Source organism: Fusarium falciforme, chromosome 7 (genome assembly GCF_026873545.1).
Source record: "Fusarium falciforme chromosome 7, complete sequence".
Classification (NCBI taxonomy): Eukaryota; Fungi; Ascomycota; class Sordariomycetes; order Hypocreales; family Nectriaceae; genus Fusarium; species Fusarium falciforme.
Window position 1 is genome coordinate 1,711,462 of NC_070550.1, and position 17,915 is coordinate 1,729,376.

Consider the following 17,915-nt stretch of genomic DNA (forward strand, 5'->3'; position numbering starts at 1 on the left):
GCAGGGCTGTACTGTCCGAGTATACCATGGATAGTCTGGAGACGATGCGCCTAAAACAAGACCTATCAGACGAAGAGGCGGAATTGAGCGCTAGAGAGCCAAAGGTCAAGGCGGCTATAGAGTCTGGGCTGTCTGGGACTGCACCTGTGTACATGATTACAGGGTTGAAGATCGCCAAGGGTTTTCGTCTCAACAAGAGCGCAACCTCTACACGAGAGGGGAACCTCGGCGCTGGTATCCCCATCACTGAAGAAGTGAGTGCAGGCGCAGATTTCAGCACTTCAAGCTCTAGAAGCACCGGCGAGTCTCTCCAGTCAGGCAGTGATATAATCTTTGCCTATCAGCTCCACGTCATTGCTCGAAAGGGGTGGTGGAAGAAGCGGGTTGAAGCGGACGTCTATGCGCCCAAAGCAGCTTTCCTGAATATTGGCAAGCAGCCAGGAGAGGAGGCAGAAGTAGCAGCCGGGGCCAGTACGGCTTTGGATCTGCTGGAGATAGCTGAGGAGAACGAAGATGAATCAGTACAGACCCTGGAGGCGAAGGATGGCGATGAGGACTGTGTTTGCATTGCATTCAAAGAGGCGTAGGCTCTAGATACGACGAGATGATAAGGGTCAGGGACTGTTGAATCAACTGGGATACGTCGACCTCCTTCACTGAGATGACGCCCTGCTAGTCCAACGCGAATCTCTTGACACGTTCATCTGACTTCGGGTGATGTTGGAGCCAGTTCGGTTTACGTTGCTGCGGTAGGAACAATAAAGACAGACATGAAATCCGAAAGAATTATACTGTTCGTACTATGGTCAATCAGGTCTTTTGCATGAAACAAAAGTACCACAAGTAACAACAACCCAGTACAAAGTAAACACCTTTCAATCACCCTCCGCCTTGCACAACGGCCCATCAGGTCGTTCAACAAAGGCATCAGACCCAACACATGTTGGACAGTAAAACGCATTGAATGGATCATACTTGCGTTTCGTCTTCAAATGAACGTCATACAGTTCTCCATAAAATGACGTCTTGAAATTAGGATCGTGGCGGTCCCCTTCATTCATGTAAGCGCCACTGTCAGGTGCAAGCTTCTTCAGCGCCGCACCCTTAACAAACGTCGTCTCGTAATTGGCTTTGTTTCGCTCTGCGAGGCTGGCAGTCTTTGAGATGCCTGTTCCAGAGATAAGAGCATAGTGCGATTTGCGCCAGGCCGGGTTCAGACCAGATGTCTTGTCCTTGGCGTCCTTGAAAACTTGTCCACCAGAGACAAGCAGGATAACGTTTGAGTGAAACTCATCAGGCTTGCCGCTGATTACTTCGACAGCATCACGTACACTGGTGTAGTCCTTCAAAGACTCGCGGTTGATCAGTCTCGAGGTCAAAATCGCAGTGTCTCCTGCTGGATCATGGAGTCCCGACTCAGCGCTGTAGAAGGACCAGTAATCGGTATAGCTTGCCCAACTCTCGTTGATGAAAAGCTTGTCCTTAAACTTGGACAGAGCTTTGCGTACAGGAGCCCAGGCCTTCTCAGCTTCATCTTTTCCAGTACCGATCGCCCAAAAGCCATGAGAATAACCCGATGTCGCATTCCCAACAAAGACGGTAGGGAAATTACGAAACCAGAAACCGTACCCCGAAAAGCCAGCGTCGTTGAGATCGGGAAGCATCTGCAACAATACTGAAATAGCGTCCAGAAGTTCTGAGTTGTTCTCTGTCTTTTCCAGAGGAGCAAGCTGCAGATGATGGGCGGTAACAACATCAACGTTGAGATGTGCTTTGATGGTGCTGCTAAGAGTGATTCCGTACCCGGGTCCGCCTCCACGAAGGGCTCGGAAAAGGTCAGTATTTTCGCAATGGTTGCAGATGACGACCCGTCCATCAGCTAACATGACCTCGGCTTCAAGGATCTGGTCAGCACCGAGACCATAATTCCTCGTTGCTGGCCCGTGGCCACCTCCAGATGCCCACCCACCGATGGCACCAGGTGAGACGGAGCCTCCACCGACAGCGATGACGTTGTTTTCTTTAGCGACTTTGTTGACATCGCGCCATTGGTAGACACCGTCGATTTTGATCGCGCTTCCCTTCCAGCCAGACCTAGCACACTTATTTTCCGAACTATACGTCTTTTGGAACTTGATGCCATTCTTGAAGTCATGCAGCCAAAGTTCAAGACCACCATACCCGTCAGACCGACCGAGAAGATCATGCCCTGTGCCAGAAATCACAAGGCGAATGTTGCGTCGGCGAGCATACAGAAGCGTAGAGCGGATCTGCGCACGAGATGTAGCGTGGACGGCGTAAACTGGAAGCGAACCGAGAATGCATGTGGTGGGCTCTTGTCCAGCAGCGTAGTCGACTGGGGCACAGGTTATGTTGTAAGGATAAGGCCTACCAATGGGATGAGAGGTCTGAAAATCCTGGTCTGTCCACATCTTGTTCACATAGGCGCACTTGTCGAGGTCCTGGGTGTCGCCTGGATAACATGATTGTGCTACTGGCTCCGTCTTGATGAGAGTTCCGCCGACCAGCCGATTGAACGATTTCCATTCAACATCCGACGGCCAGCAACTTTGACCAGGGACCTGGATTGAACACTCAGTAAGGCATTCTCTCTTAGCTTGTGGTTGCACTCACGCATCTGCATCGAAGCGATTGGTCTTGGGCCCGAACGACAGTTGAAACGGTGACCAATATGACCAGCAAGGAACTGTAGAACATTCTCACAAAAGAGCTGACGGGGTTGCCTATGAGAACGTGGGGAAAGATGCTGGGGAGAAAGGGTTATTTATGCAACACAGATGCGGAGGCGTGTTTCAACTCATGCAAGGATCAACCACTCATTGTCCAATATAGGAATGATGGCCCGCCAAGGATCTCGATCGAGTATAAGGCAGCTTATCCTAATGCAAGGCGAAAACTCAATGCAAGAACTCATGTCTGTCAGAGGGCAGCATGTGCAGCCACCCTGTACGACCACAGTTTTGGCTCGAGATGTCTAGAGGTCGCTCAACCACGCCAGGGCTAGGTAAACAAGGCATGTGGGCGCGGGGATCGGTTATAGATAACTCTGGGAGTGAAAATAAAAATTAAATATCACTAGATGGAAATGTTTAGGCAACATATTCTTTGCTCTCATTCCAACCTCAAATTACAGGATTACTTTGGGCCGATTCTCTTTTTACCTTCCTTATTACTCGCCAGTAACTGATGTCAACCCACAAATCCCTCAGCCGAGGCTATATCGCACTGAGACGTAAGTGGTCACTATTACGATAAACCTTTTGGCTACGCCAACCCTACTATGCTGCATTCCGTACTGCGTAGTACAGCACTCTCACAGGCAAAGCCCACAAGTCCACCAATAGTGTCTTGCCCTATCAGTCAGCCTGCATGAGCTATCGGGTGATTCCTTGGCTGCACCGCCCCTCAGCAATTTCCCTGTAGTCACAGTCAGCAGAATATTTCGACAGCTTCACACTGTCATCCGGCCCTCTCAGTAACCCCAACAACAGCCTCATCTAACGGAAAGAAGCACAGAACCCATGGCAGAGGCCATTGGAATTGCCGGCTCTGTCGTCGGAATCGTTGCTTTCGGGCTGCAACTTGGCGTCACACTACAGACACACATCGAGGCCGCCGTAGAAGCTAGCGACTGGCTTCAAGAGATTGCGTTCGAGATCAATTTCACGGCGGCTGTGTTGAGTCAACTCCAAGGCATCATGAAGAAAGACTGCGATGCAGCTGCCCCCATTTTCAGTATCGATGGCGTTCGGGATATCAAGCGGCTTTCCGACAGATGCAAGAGAATATACGACGTCATTATCATCTTATTGAACGAAGCTGCCGAGGGTTCTAAGAATAAGAAAGTAAAGAGAGAAGTATCGGCGGATGGCCTCGATGACTTGTCATTGAAGCTTAACAAGTTGGGCTTCCGGCGTAAACTAGAATGGCCATGGCTGGAACCACGGATCAAACGTTGCCAACAGGAGCTGAGGCAGGTGAAATTAGGCCTTTTCCACCATATCCAGGTGGTAAACCAGGCACAGTTTCAAATACAGTTTGTGCAACCTTTTCCTACACTCCGGGCAACATTGCAAGGAGCTTCTCCCACGCAGCTGTCTGATGGAAAAGCATGCTAATATATGTGTCTCTCAAAGCCATCCAACACGGGCTCCCGGATCACTGGAAGAGGAGCAAGCTCTCAGAGAGCTAGCCCAGGAACTGATGAGAAAGCGAGCAAACCACGCAAAGCAGCTCATGCAACGCCATACTGAAAAAGCCGACAAGGCCATGGCAGCAGCGCCCACTACTAAGCCCGAATCAGTGGGCCCGCCACCAGGGGAAACCATTAGGTGAGGCATCTTCTTTCAACTGGTGTGCTTGACTAATTTGATCGTAGTTATTATAGCGGCATTAAGCAGCCGGAAGCACTGCCTCTCCTAGCGATGACGACACATGATGCAGAGTACGTAAACATCCTCGGGCGAGAGACGATCAACTAATAATCCTCGTGTTGCCTCTGACAGATCGGGAAATCGAAAAGAGGATGGCCTTGATAAGCCTATAGTTAATCCAAGTCCACAACCAGATGGCACAGAAGCAATGGTAGAAAGCGACAGGCCTCAACGTCAAGACAGGAATATGATCGAACACGCCGTGCACCCGCTTTCCAATGGCTTTCAAGGCCGTGAAGCGCCATCCACCCCTCCGCCCCCTCCCTTCTTCTACCGCCATCCACACACAGCAAGCGACGTTGTCGCCGAGGACGAGACCAGCGGGGATTATTCCCCCTCTACCAGCAGTCAGGAAGACGGTGGCTCTCAATATGATGATGGAGGATCTATCCGTGGGAGCACCGGTGCCCCTACCAATACCACATCTTCAAACCTAATCCTTCGTTTCATCCCGAATTGGGCCCAGGGCATATTCTCACGTGGCCGGCATGATGGCCGGGAGAATGACAGGCTGGAGGCTTTTCTCCTTGAACTACCGGCCAGAACCGACCTCGAATCAAAGCCGTCACTGATGAAACTTGAAATGGAACAAAAACTCATCGATGCTGCCCTTTCTGCAATTGTGCCGCGCCGCTGGCAAAGAGGACGATGGCAGATGTGGGAGCAGTACAAGGCCGTCGACTCGCGCGTGCGCCACGAAATCTACCTTGCTATTACATTGTCAAAGCAGTGGGACAAGCAAAGCAGAACCTGGATAGCTATTGAGGTCACTCAATCGTCAGAGCTGGGCCAACCGGAGAGCGTTCACATTGTTCTGTTCTTCCGGCTTGGTGAGGAGGTGAAACCTGTTACCTTACACACTAGCAGCGGCAAATTTACGCTGCCATATGAACATTGCCGCACTTGGGAGGCAAGTTGAGTCAATCTCTGGCTTTTATTTATGCAGGGTCTACTCATGTACCTGGAAGAGCGTCTAGCACTTCGTACAACTGCAAGGGAGATTTAAACTGACGCTGAATTCTCGACAGATGATAGAAAACACTCTTATTAAAGCCTTCACCAGTACAGAATGGGAAGTCGCGGTACGAAAAGGCAGGTACGATATCGTCAACAAAGATACAGAGGCAATCATCCCATCGGAGACATGGAGGTCAGCTATCCTTCCTGGGATGGACATAAAGATGAATATGTGGTCATCACCAAGGCGAGTGTTTCACGCGACGCTACCCAGACATCTACCACCGATGCCACCTCCAGGGCCCCCAGGAGCATGGATCCGGGTACACAGTGGAAGCCAGGCGGCATACCACCGCCTGTCGACATGCTACCACCAATCAGCAGGCCACCGCCAGGAGCAGTGCCAGCTGGGATGAGGCCAGATCCATTTCCATGGAGGGAAGAAGAGAGGAGGGCGTCCCCACGGATGGACAAGACGCCGCCCCCATTGACGAGGTACAGAATAGTCCTGTCAGACCACGAGCCACGGTCCCCGCAGCAAGTAGGCACCATAGTGCCGCCTTCACCTACAACAGACAGCGAGTCTACAACCAACTTTGACAAGCACGATCTAGATGAAGAGATAGAGGGACTTCTCGGCCCAGAGGAGATCATTACAGGTGAGATTGATACATCTCAGCTTGACTTGGGAGAGCTACTGAAGAGATGGACCAACACTCCGGATGCTGGTGGAAACGGTGTGCTATCATCAGAGCCAGACATATGAGGCACTTCAGGGGTGAAAATAGATCCGACAAGAGGAGTTGTCCGTAGAGTAAGAGTTGATACCTCTTCACTATTATTGTCTGCAATGATGATAAGAAGCCATCAGCCACAACAGCAGAAATCACAGTCAAGAATACACGACGGTATCAAAACCCAATACCGATACCTCTTCATAGCAGTAAGCACCAGAGGATACATGAATAGACTAGTTCCTTTTATCTCAGGTAACAAGTAAATTTGCAGTTGCGGCACAACAACCTCATAAGCGAGAGGCATTCTCAAGGTAGAAATATAGTTAGTCCTGCTGAGGACCTCTCTGAGACGGGCCTTAGGAAAAACAGCAGATAGTTATCAATACTTGAAGCCATTAAACCGAATACCGTAAAACACCGTAACCGAGGAGTCGAGCTTTGATCATGTGTTAGGAGTGTAAGGTCCGGCAAAGTGACACACAAGGCAAGGGCAACTGCGGACCGTTGGATTCGTCAAATTTCAAGCTTTCTTAGTCTCGGTAACTTGCCGGGACTATAGGACCCCGTAGACCCGCCTGGGCTACTACCCTTTGGGTTCCGGCTATGCTCCCTGCTTCCCCCTTGCTCCTTATCGCTTTTGTCTGCCCTACCTGTAAGAGCCGCAATGGCGTGCTTTGGTCGTCACGCTATAGGGGGAAATATTGGACTATGATCGCCACTGCAGCAGCTACGGAGGCGATTCAGCTAGCCTAGACGGTCTAATCGCGGACCAGCCCGTAACCGACCTTTTATTGATTTGAGTCCAACTAAGCTGTGTCCAGTGTTAGATCCGACGCTTGCTTCGTAATTCTGGAATACAGAAGTGTCATTGGTAGAGGCTACCCTTGGCAGGCATGAGTCTTGCGGCTGATTGTGAGTGGGCTGATGAAACATGTTGGTTGCGGAACCTATCTGCGGAGCCGCATCCGGTTGCCTTCAACGCCTAGACCGGCTAGGATTTTCCAGTAGCTCGCCTGCGCTAAGCTCGGTAAACAAGAAATGATATGACACTCTACGGAGTACACGTTAAGGGGTTATTATCTCGAGGCCAACTAGCTTAGTATCTACTATAGGGGGATGTTGGGTCAGTTCCGATCCTCGACAATCTTGACGATCAAGTCTGCGGTTTCCTGTCTTTTCTCAAGGAATGGGCTGTGGCTGGTTGTCATCCTCGCCTCCTTCATACCCGGCGTCGACTGAACAAGCTGTTCTTGGAGAGGGAGCGGCAGCACCCGATCCTTCTCGCAGATTATGTAGGTCTTCGGAATGGTGATGTCGGAACCGATAAAGTCCAGGCCAGTCTCGAATGCGTCTTGAGAATGTGGCTGTGTCGCTTCGAAGGCTTCTTGGGCTGCTTCTTTAGGGCAGTCGTTGTATAGGCTGTTCCAAGCTCCCTCGGGCGCCATGGTCGTGATTTTATTCTACGTCTCGTTAGACATTCATCTATGTATGGGATGGTCTCAATTTGTCTTTGCGTACCTTGGTATATTTCTCGCCGGTTTCAAGCCACTCAGGGTATGCGCCACCAAATGTCGTGATGAGATCCCACCCCTTAACTGGAATTGCAAATGCAGCCATGAAGATGATTGAGTGAAATCCACCCTTAAGGCCCTTCTCTGCGCGGTCGCTAATGCCCTGTCCTTCTGTAGCGGCAGTAGCGGGAATGCCTCCGTATGAATGCGCAATGAGAACGACCTCTCGTCCCTCGGCAAAGTAGGGCTCTGATGTTTCGATAATCTTTGCCTTATCCGCCTCCCAAGTGACTCCATGGCTATCAGCTCCTATCGTAGGCATCTTCGGGATAACACACTCATAGCAGAGATCAATAAGCGCACTCTTGAGGCCATCATAGCACTTGGGAGGATGCCACGCGCCGGTGACGAAAAGCAAGACGGGTTTGTCGCTCATAATTGTTGCGTTGTAGTTGACGGTTTCACGGGTGCTGGGTTCTGCCAATCTCGACAAGGTGGTGTGGCCGGATGCAACACAACATGGTTGTGATGTTGCCTCGTTCTTATACATAATCAAGCGGCCCGAGCCACAAAGGCCGGTTGTTATCTGTGGAAATAGCTGCTCGGAAAACATCCGGAGTTTCGAGAACGTGAGACTAGAGGATCCCGGTGGGGTGACTAGAGGAGCATTTTCCAAATCGTTCGAGTTAGACTTTGCAAGGCCCGTTTCATTGAAAACGGAGCGATGGATATGGCACCACGCATACGAACTATTACCCCTGTCGAGAGCCCCATTTCACCTCTTTTGGTGAATCTTTTCCTCGAACGGCGTCGTGTTGCATTCCAGTATGAACCAGCGAGTCAAGCGTCGGCTGTCCCTGAGAACCGCCAGCCCTACGCCGAAGCCCATGAAAACTCTGTGCCGTGCTGATTAGGTATTTCACGTCGCCAAGTGCCCACCTACATTCTCTCCCGGTCCGCGATTACTTGCCGAGATGCTTGGTTGAACCCTGATTTCCCTCCCCAGCCACAATGTCAGCCACACAGTCGTCAACCCTCCCGCCCGAGGTTCTCCATCACAATGAAGGCCCGTCGCTTGTTATTGTGAGTGCCGTGTCCATTCCTTTCGCGCTGGCTGTTGTAGCTACGAGGGTATGGGCACGCCATCGGAAGCACATGGCCCTGGAGATTGACGATTGGTTCATATTGGTATCCTTGGTATGTATGAGCTTCATCACACGTGCGACTCGATCCGATCGTTAATTGTGTCGTCAGCCATTACTATGGGCCAACGCTGCCATCGCGATCGCAGGTGAGTCCTCGTCTACACTAGAGAATTAAAGACGTGATTAATAACACGGAATTAGCCGTTTACGTTGGTGGAGCTGGAAAGCCTCTGGCAGTCAACATGATGGAAGACCAGAACAGGCTTGGGAGAGCTCAGCTGGTTAGCCAAATAAATACTCCCTCCCTCTCTTATTTCACTCTCTAACAAACTTGGTTGTGAGGATAGTGCCTGGTTTTAACCGAATTCGTCTACGGAACAGTACTTTGCACTATCAAAGCCAGTATTCTGCTCATGTACTATCGCATATTCCCGACGCGATCGATGAAGATTGGCGGCTATGCTCTCGGCGGACTAACCCTTGCTTGGTGGATAGCCATCGTGTTCACTACCATCTTCCAATGCACTCCCATCGACAAGGCCTGGAAACCCTTCATGGAACAGGGGAAGTGCATCGATAAGAACAAGTTCTTCATTGGAAACTCCATCCCTAACATTGTGGTGGATGCCCTGATAATCTCACTGCCAGTCTGGGAGGTATCAAAAGTCCAAGTACCGCGATCACAAAGGGTTGCTATTGCTGGCATCTTTCTGCTTGGCGGATTGTGAGTTATCTCAGAGAGACTCGGAGCACACAAAATCATACTAACCAAGCGTAGGATCGTAGTAATCAGCTGCATCCGACTGAAATACATCGTCGACCTTCTACAAGCAGGACCCACAGCAGACTTTACTAGTGAGTTGCTTGATCCTATTTTCCATACTGAGACAAGAGCCGGCTGACAGATCAAACAGAGCTGATCTCCACACCATGGATCTGGACAGTCATCGAACCATCCATTGGACTGCTCTGCGCGTGTTTGCCCACCATGCAACCGCTGCTGTACTTGGTCTTCGGACGCTTCATCACCAAGGTGACCCAAGACCGCAGCAAGGAGGGAATCATCACCATCGGTGGTAGTGGGTCTAAGCAGACGGAAAGGGAGAGGGTGCCGGCCAAGGACGGCCCGTTCAGGCGACTTCACGACAATGACTCTGCCGAGGAGCCTGTTCTGTGGCCAGAGACATACATCAATGAGCAGAACACGGTGGTGGAGCATATGAAAGGTGACAGGGGTGATTCCATTCCGCTGGGAACGATTACAGTCAAGAAAGACATGACGTGGGCAGAATCACGATAGATTGATGGAACTCCATAGACCTTATCCATCAGAATCCCAGGCTCTGAATCGCGAGGGTAACAGGCCTCAGAGGGCGGAACCATATCTGAGTAGATATAACACGCATACTCCCCATTCCATACCCAGCTGCCTCAGTTATCAATATGACTTCTTTACAATAGATAGATTTGACGAAATTCACGGATTATACACACTATTCAAACAACCGTGCCTGATTCTCTACAAGCATGAAGTCGTCCGGCCGTGACCATCCCCGCCGAGTACATCGGTCTTCTGGCTCAGTTATCCCATTGAGGGCCTGGCTTCAACTATATCAAAGAACACATTATCAACGCATCATAGCACCATATCTCAATGCTAACGCAGTGCTGATAACTACACGCTTGAGCTTTTGGGGCTACACAGGCGTGTGGTTGAAAAGAAAGCACCCAAGACTAGGGCTGCAGATGCAAGAGAAGATATTAAATTGTCCCGCACGATCCTGAAGGCAGGATAAAGCAATGGTTTATCGCAATACTTGGCTCTTGCATTGTGTCATGGTCTAAAGTACTAGTCGTCATAATGATTTAGTGCTGAAAGATATGAGAAATACTCCTTATTGGTAGCTACGTAGTGTCCCCTTCACTTCATCCCATTATTTCACCTTAGCACACGTTGGGTTATGACAGCCCTTTATGCCATGTGGTGCTACCCTATGTTGGGTTGTGCTCACTTATGCGTTTCCACCTCAGGAACGCCATGCCTTGAATCTTTTCAGGGGTAGCTCTTTTCCCCGCACCCGCCCGCAGTTTCACAGTTGGCATGAGAATGCACATCGATCTTCGTTGTTTCCAGACATCGACAGGCGACAGCTGGCCGGCTGAGCTGCGTTGAAAGAAAAAAACATATCAGATCACTCCAAAGTACAATTCAGGGCAGACCCGGGGCCTATTGGCTGAGATCTTGCCCAGGTTGGGCTAGCTGATCTGCGGCGGCACAGCTGAGACCAAGGGACGGGCTATCGGGTATTTCAGCACGCCACAAAGCGGACCGAGGCGCCTTTAAAGGCTGTGTGTCTTGGAAGACTAGACGTGAGTGGCCCACGGCCAGGGCGGGCTGAACTGAGACACTGGAGCAATGTAACCGCCCTGGAATCGGCTAGCCAGGCCTGACAGAAATGGGTGGTGATTGGCGAGGGTCCGACCTTTCTCGGTGACAATGTCTCACTCATTCTCGTCTGACGTGTCTCTGCGCCGAGGCAAGCTGTTCACATGAAGCATCTCTTGTCTAATCAAGCTATCTAGTTATAGAATGGACCGTCCTTGACGTGTTTCCTCTTCTCTCGTTCGCTGACAGGCGTATGAAAGGGTTACACAGGGCTTGCGGGCCGCAATGCAGCTTATCCGCGTCGCTCTCGGTTGACAGCCTACAGATGGCTATTATCGGATGTCGGCTGCACAGCTCACACCAAAGCCCATTGTCCTCGCTTTCTCGACCAGATACCCCAGAAGGGCATTGTGCCTGATTGGCATGTAAATAAGACACAGGAGCAACGTCCATCAACCCCAGGTTCGGTTAGGATGAACAGTCCGAATGGAATTATCGAGATTCATCCTGGAATGCCCCATGAGTGGTTGTGATTACCATGGCAAATTCCCACACTATTGACAGATATGTCACTGGTGGATCATGACAACAGCGTCGAGGCGGAATGCACTGATTGAGCATCACGCATTCATCCTACCAATCAAGGTCATTGTGCTACCAACGGGGCCCGTTGAACCCCATTTAATCACGACTATTCACTCTCGGCGTGCATCCTGGGCGGCTGAATTCAAGACACGGGACGTACGTTGTACAGATTTCAGGTGAAACATGGCCAAAGGCAACCCCTTCCCCAGTGGGCTCCTCTTAGCTCATTGGACTAGAGGAGGGGCCGGGCCTGCCCGATTCCGAGACACATAAACGAGCTGCTGCATGATACCACATTCCCAAGCGCAAAATAGGTTGTGGGATGAGAGCGACAGTGATGTCAGTTGTTTTGCATAGTGCCAGAGTTGCAGGAAAGGATCTACATGGTTTGATCTCAATGAGAGGCTAGGTACGGAGCCACTTATCCATTTGACATGTGGACATATAGCTACCCCTGGAAATTCGTGGTCAAGTCAACGTATAAAAGGCATTCATCTGTTTTCTTTCAACCTCATCATCACTCAAACTCTCACGCAACAACCTAACCTTCCTCTCTCTTTTCCTGATCTCCATATCATTCATCATGTCCGACCCACGTCAAGAAGAGTTCGATGCTACCCACGCCTATTTCATTGGGCCTAAGGGCTCCAACCTTCCAGATTTCCGGGCAAATATTAACACCATCCTGGATGAGCTACTCGTTGCCAGACAAAGTTACTATCCTGAAGACCGGGTACTCCATACACTTCCCTTAGGCTGCACTTTCATCATGCCCACTAACACCAATTGGACAGGCCTTCATCCCCAAGGAAGTCCGCCGTTCGGAAAAGTTCCTCAAGGCGAGAACCAACCTTCGCCTTGCCACCGAAAAGGTCGCACAGCTGCTGGGCGAGCACTCGGCGCCCTTCTGGTCCCCTCGCTATGAAGCCCACATGTGCACAGATCTGACCATGTCATCCCTGCTTGGGTACTTCATGACTATGCTGTACAACCCCAACAATGTCGCCCTCGAGGCCAGCCCCATGACCACTCTGGTTGAGCTGCGAGTTGGCCAGCAACTCTGTAAGCTGTTTGGGTACAACGTTGACGAATTCAAGTCTCCGCTGGCGTGGGGACACATCACCTGCGGAGGCACTGTTGCGAACCTGGAATCTATCTGGGTCGGTATGTTTCTCACGACCCTTCCTACACATATTGTGGAGACTAACAGTTGGCCCACGTAGCAAGGAACCTTAAGTTCTATCCTCTGAGTCTCCAACTCGCACTGGGAGCCAAGGGAGCGGAGGGAAAGCTCAAATTCATCGCTAAGGAGTTCTATGCACCCTCGAGCCACCCCGCGCCCAGAAAGCTGTTCACGGACCTGAGCACATGGGAGCTGTTGAACCTCCGACCTGACGTCATCCTTGATCTGCCAAAGGAACTAGAGAAGCAGTTTGGAATCACGTCTCAGTTCTTGGAGAGTGCCCTCAATGAGTTCAACATCCAGACAGTTGGTCGCGAGTACCTTGAAAAGAAGTTTGAAATTGAGGAACCAGCCAAGTACTTCGTCAGCAAGACTCGCCATTACTCCTGGCCGAAAGGAGCAGGTATGTCAACCCCCGGCACCATTACGAGTGGAATTTTTCAGTGAGTTGGCTGACATGGCCTGTCTTGTAGCAATTGCCGGTCTTGGTTCAAAGAACATGATCGGAGTCGACATCAACAACGGCGCTCAGATCGACATTGCCAAGCTCAGGAGCCACCTTGACAAATGCGTTAAGGACGAGATTCCTGTTTACGCTGTTGTGGCCGTAATTGGCTCGACAGAAGAGGGCTCCGTGGACAGCTTGACTGAGATTCTGGAGCTGCGAAAGGAGTTCCAGGAGAAGCACGGTCTTTCGTTCCTCGTCCATGCTGATGCAGCTTGGGGAGGCTACTTTGCCACCATGGTCAATCGGGAAACGCACTGCAGCACTCCGGATGAGGGCTCCAAGATCAAGAAGCCCGAGCCAGAGTGGTACTTGGATCCTAAAACTGCCGCAGACCTGAGAGCTATGGAGAACGCAGACTCTGTGACAGTGGATCCGCACAAGGCTGGTTACATCCCATATCCAGCGGGCAGCTTGTGTTACAAAGACGGAAGAATGAGGCACCTTGTGACGTGGTCTGGTCCCTATCTATCTCAAGGATCTGCCGAGAACATTGGCGTCTATGGAGTTGAGGGCAGGTAAGTCGTTTCCTCAAAGAGTCGAGGTTGAATCCTCTTTGCTCACTCATTTCTCTCTTCAACAGCAAGCCTGGTGCTGCAGCCATGTCTGCGTGGTTTTCCAACACCACCATCGGCCTAAACCCTCATGGTTACGGCAGGCTACTTGGTGAAGCGGCCTTTACGAGCGCTCGGGTATGTTCCTCAACTAACTCATACTCAACTTATGCTAACAGCTCCCAGCTATCCGCTCATTGGGCAACCATGGAAAATGACTACTTCATGTGCGTGCCCTTCAATATGGTGCCCGCCGAGAAGGGAGGCGACAGAAGTTTCTTCTCGGCTCCCGTAACGAACCAGAGGCAAAAAATCAAGGATCTCATCGTCGACAAGAGCGACGAGCAAATATACAACTCCCCCGAGGCAATGAAGTTGATCCGCGACCTCGGATCGGATCTCAACATCAACGCCTTTACACTCAACTGGAAGTACGGCGATGACAAGAAGACACTCAACACAGACTTGGAGGAGGCGAACTACTTCATGAAGAGGATTGTCGACAGACTTTCCATCACCACCGCCGACACCGACCCTACCAAGATCCCCATCTTCTTGACTTCGACATCCTTCTTGCATGAGGACTATGGCGACTGCGCCAAGACATTCATGAAGAGAATGGGGCTCCAGGAGTGCGACCAGAGTCTGTTTGTCTTGAGAAACGTCGTCATGAGCCCATTCCCGACTCAGAACAATTTCCTCAGGTCGCTGATGGAGCAGTTGGAGGATGTGATAGTGGATGAGGCTAAGGCTTGCCGAAAGAGAAACACGCCTCGCGAGAAGCAAATCCAGTTTCTCGTACAGGGGTCTCCCACCGCCTCCGAGGTGTTCCTGGTATTCAAGGCATCGTTCCATGGCATCTCCAGACGGCAGCAGGTTATCCTTTCAGCCACACTGGACGACAAGTTGAAGGAGTCCTATGAGAAGTTGTTGAACGACGGAAGAGACATTCCTGTCATGCTAGAGACCGACGACAAGTTCTTCATTGAGGATGTTGTTCAAAAGATCGGTACCTCAGATGTTGAGGGGGTCTCAGTCCGCATGTTCGAAAAGGGCACACGGTAAGTGTTTCAAAAATCTACTCGCGAAAGAAAAAGACTGACTTGATATAGCAAATATAACCCTATGCAGGGAACCGTGAGCTTCAAGTCCGTTGTCAAGAGCCGGCCTCTGAACTCTCCTTACCGCGACCCTGACTACCCATCCGAGTTCATGCCATTCTATCTGTATGGTACAGAGAAGGAAATGCACATTACCCATGCACTTGTAAAGTCCCCAAACATCTGTCTCTCTGCCGGCAACGTCAAGTTCGAGTCCAGTCTCGACCCCTCAGTCTCAAGGCTCCTGGGAGAGGGCTTGATTCTCGGTTTGACAGAAAAGCCCGAGAACTCGATGCAGCCATTTGCCACCAAGAACAAGAACCTTGGTGACAAGTTCTTCTTTAGCCCCAACAAGGAGTTTGCCGTCAAGATTTGGAAGGACCCCAAGGGCACCAGTGCCGCTGGGCCTGGACTGCTTTCAGGCTTGGGCGAACCCATCTATGATGGCTTGATGACACTGGGAGAAAACGTGTTTGTGGACGTTGAGGGGCCGAATGAAGATAAGCATTACGAGAAGAAGCCAGTGTCGGATTCGTGGCAGAAGAAGCTGGATGAGATTGGAAGCATGTTGGATGGCACACACGTCCACAACCACTGAGAAGGTTTTCTTACTTTTCTTTTGATATGTATACCTATCAAGCCTAGTTTTCAAACAAGATACCAGGCTATTCCTGTCCCTGCATTGAACCAACTTACGTAACCACATCCATGAAGGCCACGGGTGTCAAGCCCTTCAACTATCTTGTGCCATTACAGATTTGGCCTCTTTGGACGCAAAATGCACTGTTGAGTCATGTTGGCGATCATCCTCCCCTCATTATCCCAGAGTCTCGCCTCAGAGTATGCCCGGCCATCACCACCTGCGATAGTCTTGATCTCCTTAAAATTCCACTCATTGAGATCCACCTCGTTTACGAAAATTCTCAGTGCAAAGTCCAAGCTGGAACACGCACCAGCAGCCTCCAATGGCATAGAAGAGTGTGCCAGTGGAGTAAACGAGAGCGAGCCATCGAGGAGAAATCCAACACCTGCCACCTGCTCCCCCTGGCTAACTAGCTTATGCTTGGTCTTGAAATAATCCCCTGTCGTTCTTTCTGTGAGTGTGAGATGGTCTTGAGTCGTAGGTATTTTGAGACGGCCTAGGAGATTTTGGTGCATCACCCCTTCTGGAGACGGCCGGATGTCAAAGACTCTTCGCATCAAACTTGCTTCTGTTGCCAATAAATTGAGCAGTTCTGGCGATACCTTCCCAGAAGTAACCAAGTACTCATCAACCTGTTCGACATTGTGTAATGACTCTGGGGCTCCGTACACCATTGCTGGTGGTGCCGAATACGTCAGGAGACTGTTCTTCTCTGCCAAGTGAAAATCGATCAGAGCAGTCAGACAATGTCGTCGCTCTTGGTGACCGTCCCGTTTCTGGGAGACGAGAACTTGTCGTGTGGCAAAGGTTCGAGTATCACGGACTGATTGGACATGTATGAAGAGGTTGCGATCCGTGAGGGCTGGCCCCAGGTAATTGCCCATCGCCGTGTATAGATGATACCCGGGCTTCACAGTCTGACATGCAGCTGCAATGGCAACACCCACAGTGCAGCCTCCGTAGGCGATGTTTGCCACGTTGGCCATCTTCTCAGGTGGTAGGTGCGAAACATACATACCGGTTGAGATCTCTTCAACCGTAAGCTGCTCCTGCAATGTTCTTGCCAAAGAAGGATTGCACTCGGGTTTTAGTTCTACAATGAAGGAGAAGAGGATGATAGATGGCTAAAGCAGAGATGGTGGTAATAACGAATCCCTTTCCGGAAGCTTGGCCCTTAATTATACTTGCCGGGTTACCTGGTGAGCGCGGGGTTCGGCGTGCTGCGAGTGCCGAGGTGCCGTCTTCCGGAAACCCAGGCTGCCAAGATAGCTACGACCAAGTTTTGACGCACGAGGGGTACATGACATGATGTATTTTCCTGTTGTTAGATCCTAGCCTTGGTTGAAAGAGGTCATGGCAATATTGATCCTCACTTGAGGCGGGGGTCAAGTGAAGAGGACGGAGAGAAACAGCACAAGGCTTATAGAACTGAAAATGAGGCAGACGTATTGTAGGTTAGCTTAGGTTGAATGCTCAAGGAGTGGCTCTCCAGTCTTGCCCCTATTTGCAAGCGATGCCCCGACCTAGTCCAGTATGTGCGCTAGCTTCACAATATTTTCGCTATCAACGCGCATTCCAACCCACTCATCCATTGATTGGGCTCCGATGGCCTGATAGAACTCGATACTCGGCTTATTCCACTTCAACACATTCCACTCCAACCGCCCTCCATCTATGGAACTCAGCTCTCGGGCAAGTTCTGACAAGAGTCGCTTGCCATACCCTTTCCGCCGGTGTTGGAGCCTCACGTAAAGATCCTCCACAAAGATCCCCGGCTGTGAAGTCCATGTGCTATAGTTGTAGTAATAAACTGCCATGCCCGCCAGCTCGCCATCGCTCGTATGAAGTAGCAGGCACCGCGCAGGTCTGTTAGGCGACGGCAGATGTTCTATGGCGATTGGTGGCTCGTTGGGTATGTCGTGTTCGGGCGCGAAGGCGATTGTTTTCTGTAAGGATTCGACGGTAGCCTGAACGGCATCGGACTGGTTCTCGTAGGCGGCTAGTTCATGCACAAGGCGTAGGATTTCAACTGCGTCTTCAAAGGGAATTAGCATAACCTACTTGTTAAACGCGACGAGATGTTTGGGTTACCGGAGCGAAAGGCGTGGCGGACTGTGATGCTCATTATGGCTGGTAGTGATAGACTGTCTCTTTT

General features: G+C 50.8%; 7 protein-coding genes across 7 annotated transcripts; 3 read left to right on the forward strand and 4 right to left on the reverse strand.

Moving 5' to 3' along the window:
• Positions 1 to 875: 875 nt before the first annotated feature.
• On the reverse strand, positions 876 to 2,432 carry NCS54_00913300 (FAD-binding PCMH-type domain-containing protein; the record flags this gene model as incomplete). The annotated part of the gene is made up of 1 exon (XM_053154488.1): positions 876 to 2,432. The coding sequence occupies one exon, from the start codon at positions 2,430 to 2,432 to the stop codon at positions 876 to 878; it is 1,557 nt and encodes a 518-aa protein (XP_053010463.1).
• Positions 2,433 to 3,542: 1,110 nt separating this feature from the next.
• On the forward strand, positions 3,543 to 6,177 carry NCS54_00913400 (Hypothetical protein; the record flags this gene model as incomplete). Its single annotated transcript, XM_053154489.1, has 5 exons — positions 3,543 to 3,922; positions 4,158 to 4,352; positions 4,400 to 4,465; positions 4,527 to 5,284; positions 5,918 to 6,177. 5 exons carry the CDS (start codon positions 3,543 to 3,545, stop codon positions 6,175 to 6,177), a joined length of 1,659 nt encoding a protein of 552 aa, XP_053010464.1.
• Positions 6,178 to 7,272: 1,095 nt separating this feature from the next.
• NCS54_00913500 (AB hydrolase-1 domain-containing protein) lies at positions 7,273 to 8,221 on the reverse strand (the record flags this gene model as incomplete). Its single annotated transcript, XM_053154490.1, has 2 exons — positions 7,667 to 8,221; positions 7,273 to 7,608 (listed from the first exon to the last, which is right to left on the reverse strand). The coding sequence occupies exons 1-2, from the start codon at positions 8,207 to 8,209 to the stop codon at positions 7,273 to 7,275; spliced, it is 879 nt and encodes a 292-aa protein (XP_053010465.1). The 5' UTR covers positions 8,210 to 8,221.
• A 449-nt stretch (positions 8,222 to 8,670) lies between these two features.
• NCS54_00913600 (Hypothetical protein) lies at positions 8,671 to 10,104 on the forward strand (the record flags this gene model as incomplete). The annotated part of the gene is made up of 6 exons (XM_053154491.1): positions 8,671 to 8,856; positions 8,914 to 8,950; positions 9,006 to 9,085; positions 9,152 to 9,528; positions 9,583 to 9,659; positions 9,719 to 10,104. 6 exons carry the CDS (start codon positions 8,671 to 8,673, stop codon positions 10,102 to 10,104), a joined length of 1,143 nt encoding a protein of 380 aa, XP_053010466.1.
• Positions 10,105 to 12,358: 2,254 nt separating this feature from the next.
• NCS54_00913700 (Hypothetical protein) lies at positions 12,359 to 15,715 on the forward strand (the record flags this gene model as incomplete). The annotated part of the gene is made up of 7 exons (XM_053154492.1): positions 12,359 to 12,508; positions 12,570 to 12,939; positions 12,999 to 13,361; positions 13,432 to 13,981; positions 14,047 to 14,155; positions 14,204 to 15,078; positions 15,130 to 15,715. 7 exons carry the CDS (start codon positions 12,359 to 12,361, stop codon positions 15,713 to 15,715), a joined length of 3,003 nt encoding a protein of 1,000 aa, XP_053010467.1.
• Positions 15,716 to 15,867: 152 nt separating this feature from the next.
• Positions 15,868 to 16,746, reverse strand: NCS54_00913800 (Hypothetical protein; the record flags this gene model as incomplete). Its single annotated transcript, XM_053154493.1, has 1 exon — positions 15,868 to 16,746. One exon carries the CDS (start codon positions 16,744 to 16,746, stop codon positions 15,868 to 15,870), a length of 879 nt encoding a protein of 292 aa, XP_053010468.1.
• Positions 16,747 to 17,283: 537 nt separating this feature from the next.
• NCS54_00913900 (N-acetyltransferase domain-containing protein) lies at positions 17,284 to 17,885 on the reverse strand (the record flags this gene model as incomplete). The annotated part of the gene is made up of 2 exons (XM_053154494.1): positions 17,284 to 17,795; positions 17,852 to 17,885. 2 exons carry the CDS (start codon positions 17,883 to 17,885, stop codon positions 17,284 to 17,286), a joined length of 546 nt encoding a protein of 181 aa, XP_053010469.1.
• Positions 17,886 to 17,915: the final 30 nt, after the last annotated feature.